We start from the raw sequence: 3600 nt of genomic DNA, 5'->3' as shown, positions 1-3600 counted from the left end.
AAAAAAAAAAAAAAAAAAAAAAAAAAGCTGTGTGTGTGTGTGTACACACGTGCCATGGTATTTGTGTGTGGACATCAGAGGTTAACGCTGTGGGGTGAGTTCTCTCCCTCTACTTTTTTTAAGAGTTCTTGGAATTGAACTCAGGTCACCAGGCTTGTGTGACCAGGATCTTTACCTGCTGAGCCACCTTGTCACCCTAGTGTGTATTTCTGAAACTCTGTGGACCACACTGGCCCTGAATTCAGATCCACCTGTTTCTGCCTCCCGAGTGCTAGAATTAACAGCAGATGCCACCACACTCAGATTTGTCTATTTTTAAATAAAGATTTATTATTTGATTACATGGAGGGTACCCACAGGTGTCATAGAGTTCCAGGCAGTTGTGAGCCACCTGACCTAGGTCCTGGGAATTAACTCAGGTCCTCTAAACAACAGTGATCTCCACTACTGAGCTTTCTCTCCAGCTGCGCTGGTGTCTATTCAATGACTGTAATCAGTGCTGGAGATATAACACAAGGAAAGAGCATGTGCCTGAGATTTTCATCTGTATCTCAAACAAAGATGGCCATGAGTATAATCCAGAGCCACAGAAGGACTCAAGAGAGCTGACGCTGCTAAAATTTAAAAAAGCAAAACAAAAGCAGAGGCTCCACTCCCATCTTCACAGAGCATGGGCTGCAGAGCTGGGGTGCAGAGCATGGGCTGCAGAGCTGGGGTGCAGAGGCCTTACATTTCCTCCTCTCCACAGCTGTGGCTGAGCCTCTGCCGTGGGCGGGGCTGCAGGCGAAGCTTGGCGGCCGCGCTACTTACCTAGGATGCACAAGGCTCTAACCCCATCCCAGCACTGGGGGGGAAACAAGGCATATTATTCTCCCAGGTATGGAGATGTGGACCTGTATCTTAGCACTTAGGTGCCTAGGGTGGGAAGAACATGGGTTCAGGGCCATGGAGGCCCACCTGGCAAGTCACAAGCCAGCCTGGTCTGGATGTGAGGTTCTGTCTCAAAACCAAACCAAAAGTAAACTCATTTTGGCATCTCTTCTTCCCTTGCATTTTCTCCAGGTTTTGGTTTTGCAGAGCTGGGATACTTCTGTAATTATAGTCACTAATTTTGTGTAGTTGTTTTAAATTATTAGGGACACTTCTCTGTAACATTAACTTTATTTGGAAACGGTTAAGAATTCTTTCACGGAGTACCTGAACCACAGTGCTCCGCTCGGAAACATTGGTCTACAGAGTGAGTCCCACGACAGCTGGGGTTACACAGAGAAACCCTGACTTGAAAAACCAAAATAAACAAAGAGAACTATGTTCTGTCATGTCCTTGCTCTAGTAGTTTCCAGAGTAACCCAGTGTGGTGGCTCACACTGTAAATCTTACTTTCCTAACAGGAAAGTAAGGCCACCCTGGCTGAGCTACATGGTGAGCCCCAGGTCAGCATAAGTGATCAGCAGGACCGTCTTGATCGACAAGGTTACCACCACTGAGGAAGGTAGGGAGGAGAGAGGGGCTGAGAAAGCCCAAAGCCTGAGACTAAAAACAAGGCAGGTGCTACATGAGGGCTGGCATCCAGGAAGAGGCCGAGGCACAGGAGGTGGGAGTTTCCATACCTCAGCAGGAAGCAGATGCCAATACTTACAGTGGCCGACCCCCATGGCTCCATAGTGATTGGACACAGCAATTAGGTCATAAACATAAGGCCTTGCTGACCGGTCACAGACAAACTCGGACATGTTCAGAGCTCTGAGTGAAAACATAATGGCCCATAAATATGGTAAATTCAAAAGGTCAGTGTAACCCAGCAACCCCCTCACCCCACAGAACACTAAACTATGTGAGAAGACTAGACCGAGGCTGTCATGGTGCTACCATACCATGGGTTTGAAGCGCGGTGGGGGTGGGGGGTGGCAGGAAATATGCCAAAGAGGAATTCAGCATCTGTGCAGGAAGGCTGAGACCAACCACAGTGCGGACAAGGCCATAGGAATTTAAATGTCAGACAGGCCCCGGAAACCTTTACTGTATTTTGAAATTTTCTTTTGTTATTATTGTGTATTTAAGTTTGAGTAAGTGTGGCCATCAACCCACAGCGTGTTTCAAACCCAAGGCAAGCCACAGACATGACTGGTGTCTATTGATTTGTCACTGTCAATGCAAGCCTCTAGGTCCCATTAGTCCTTTCTCAAGGGCCCATTTAACCCTGAAAATTGCATGGCAGTCTAGAATAAATGTTTTGCCTTTTCACCCAGGAAATGGCTGTTGCGGCTTCTTCCCTGTGCCCACGGCAGGGTCAGGGAAGCTCCCAGCCTCCCTGTGGACCCTAACTAGGATTAAAAGTTTTATAGAGAGCTTTAATTTAAAAATTGTAAATTTTAAGGCTTAAACTAAACGGATAAAGCTGCAAAATAGTGACCTTACATAAACTAACAGTTAAGAATAATTAAGACATGCAAGTTCATAGTCAGTCACCTTATAAATGATCAAATTCTTTAATGTGTTCAGAAGTAGACTTGTAATCATGCTAAGTACTAAAGTAATTATAGGAATAAAGTTCCCGCATGTTTTCAAAGTTAAGCAGAAAACAAGTGACCAGAGACAGAGTTTGTTTAGGTACAGTTAAAAGGTGGTCCTCAAACACTTCAGAGATCTGCAGAATATGGTATTTAAAATGTTTAATAAAAAAAGTGTTTCATGACAGAGGGACAAGTCAGCTCCCAGCAGCTCCTCCCAAGAAGACAATGGGCACAGAAGACCATCCCCCAGGCTTACTCTAAACGCAGCAAAGCAGGCCACTGGGCCAAACACTGCCCTTCACCTCGACTGTTCACAGCACAGTGTCCAAACTGTGGACAAGCATGTCACTGAGGAGTCGACTGTCCCTCTTTGCCTGGACAAGTAGGCCAGTCCCCCCAAGCTCCTACTGTACAGGAAAGTCTGTCAGATTGTCTATGCCTGGTGGCTACAGAGTCATGCTGCCCTCCACCGACCACGGAGGAACCTAGGGTGACCTGGATCTCTGTCACTTTTTAAATAGATTTGGAAGCTGCTTGGTCTATACTTCCTGCTTACCCAAGGGAAATTTATCTTTCTCAGGTCTCTGGTGCTGACCACTAGGCTCAGGGCAGATTTCAGTTTTACAGCAGCAGCCAAGGCTTCAGCTGTTCTCAGTTCTCTTCATGTGTACAAAATTCAGGCCTCACCTCCTAAGCTTCTAGCTGAGAAAGACAGTTTACCTTGCTACCAGACTCTAAAACGGGGTAAACTCACAGAAAAGGTCTCAAGTAAGCTTTTCCTCCCTTATCATGTAAAGAACCCGCTTTACAGTGACTACTGTCAGGAATCAACCACCTGTACCTCATAGCAAGTAACTGGGGAAGAAAACATTATTTCCGGGTTCTTAAGCTTTTACTATGACTGCAAGGTATGAGTCTGCTGCTCTCTCTACCATGTGGCTCTCAGTACAGATTACAGTGGTAACACTAACATACCTAAAACATTGAGTTTTATAAACTTCAAAAAATAATTCTAGCCAGGCATGGTGGTGCACGCCTTTAATCCCAGCACTCAGGAGGCAGAGGCAGGCGGATTTCTGAGTTCGAG

At 46.0% G+C, this 3600-nt stretch overlaps 1 protein-coding gene across 2 annotated transcripts in view; it reads right to left on the bottom strand.

Annotated features, from left to right (window-relative positions):
• Usp4 (ubiquitin specific peptidase 4) overlaps positions 1–3600 on the bottom strand; it is a 46387-nt gene that overhangs the window by 2669 nt on the left and 40118 nt on the right. For both annotated transcript variants that reach the window (XM_021173310.1, XM_021173311.1), the window contains one exon: positions 1640–1743. In XM_021173310.1, the coding sequence (XP_021028969.1) occupies positions 1640–1743 (104 nt within the window). The remainder of the gene's footprint in view (positions 1–1639; positions 1744–3600) is intronic.

This window comes from Mus caroli, chromosome 9 (assembly GCF_900094665.2).
Source record: "Mus caroli chromosome 9, CAROLI_EIJ_v1.1, whole genome shotgun sequence".
Lineage (NCBI taxonomy): Eukaryota > Metazoa > Chordata > Mammalia > Rodentia > Muridae > Mus > Mus caroli.
This window is presented reverse-complemented; position numbering and strand designations above follow the sequence as displayed.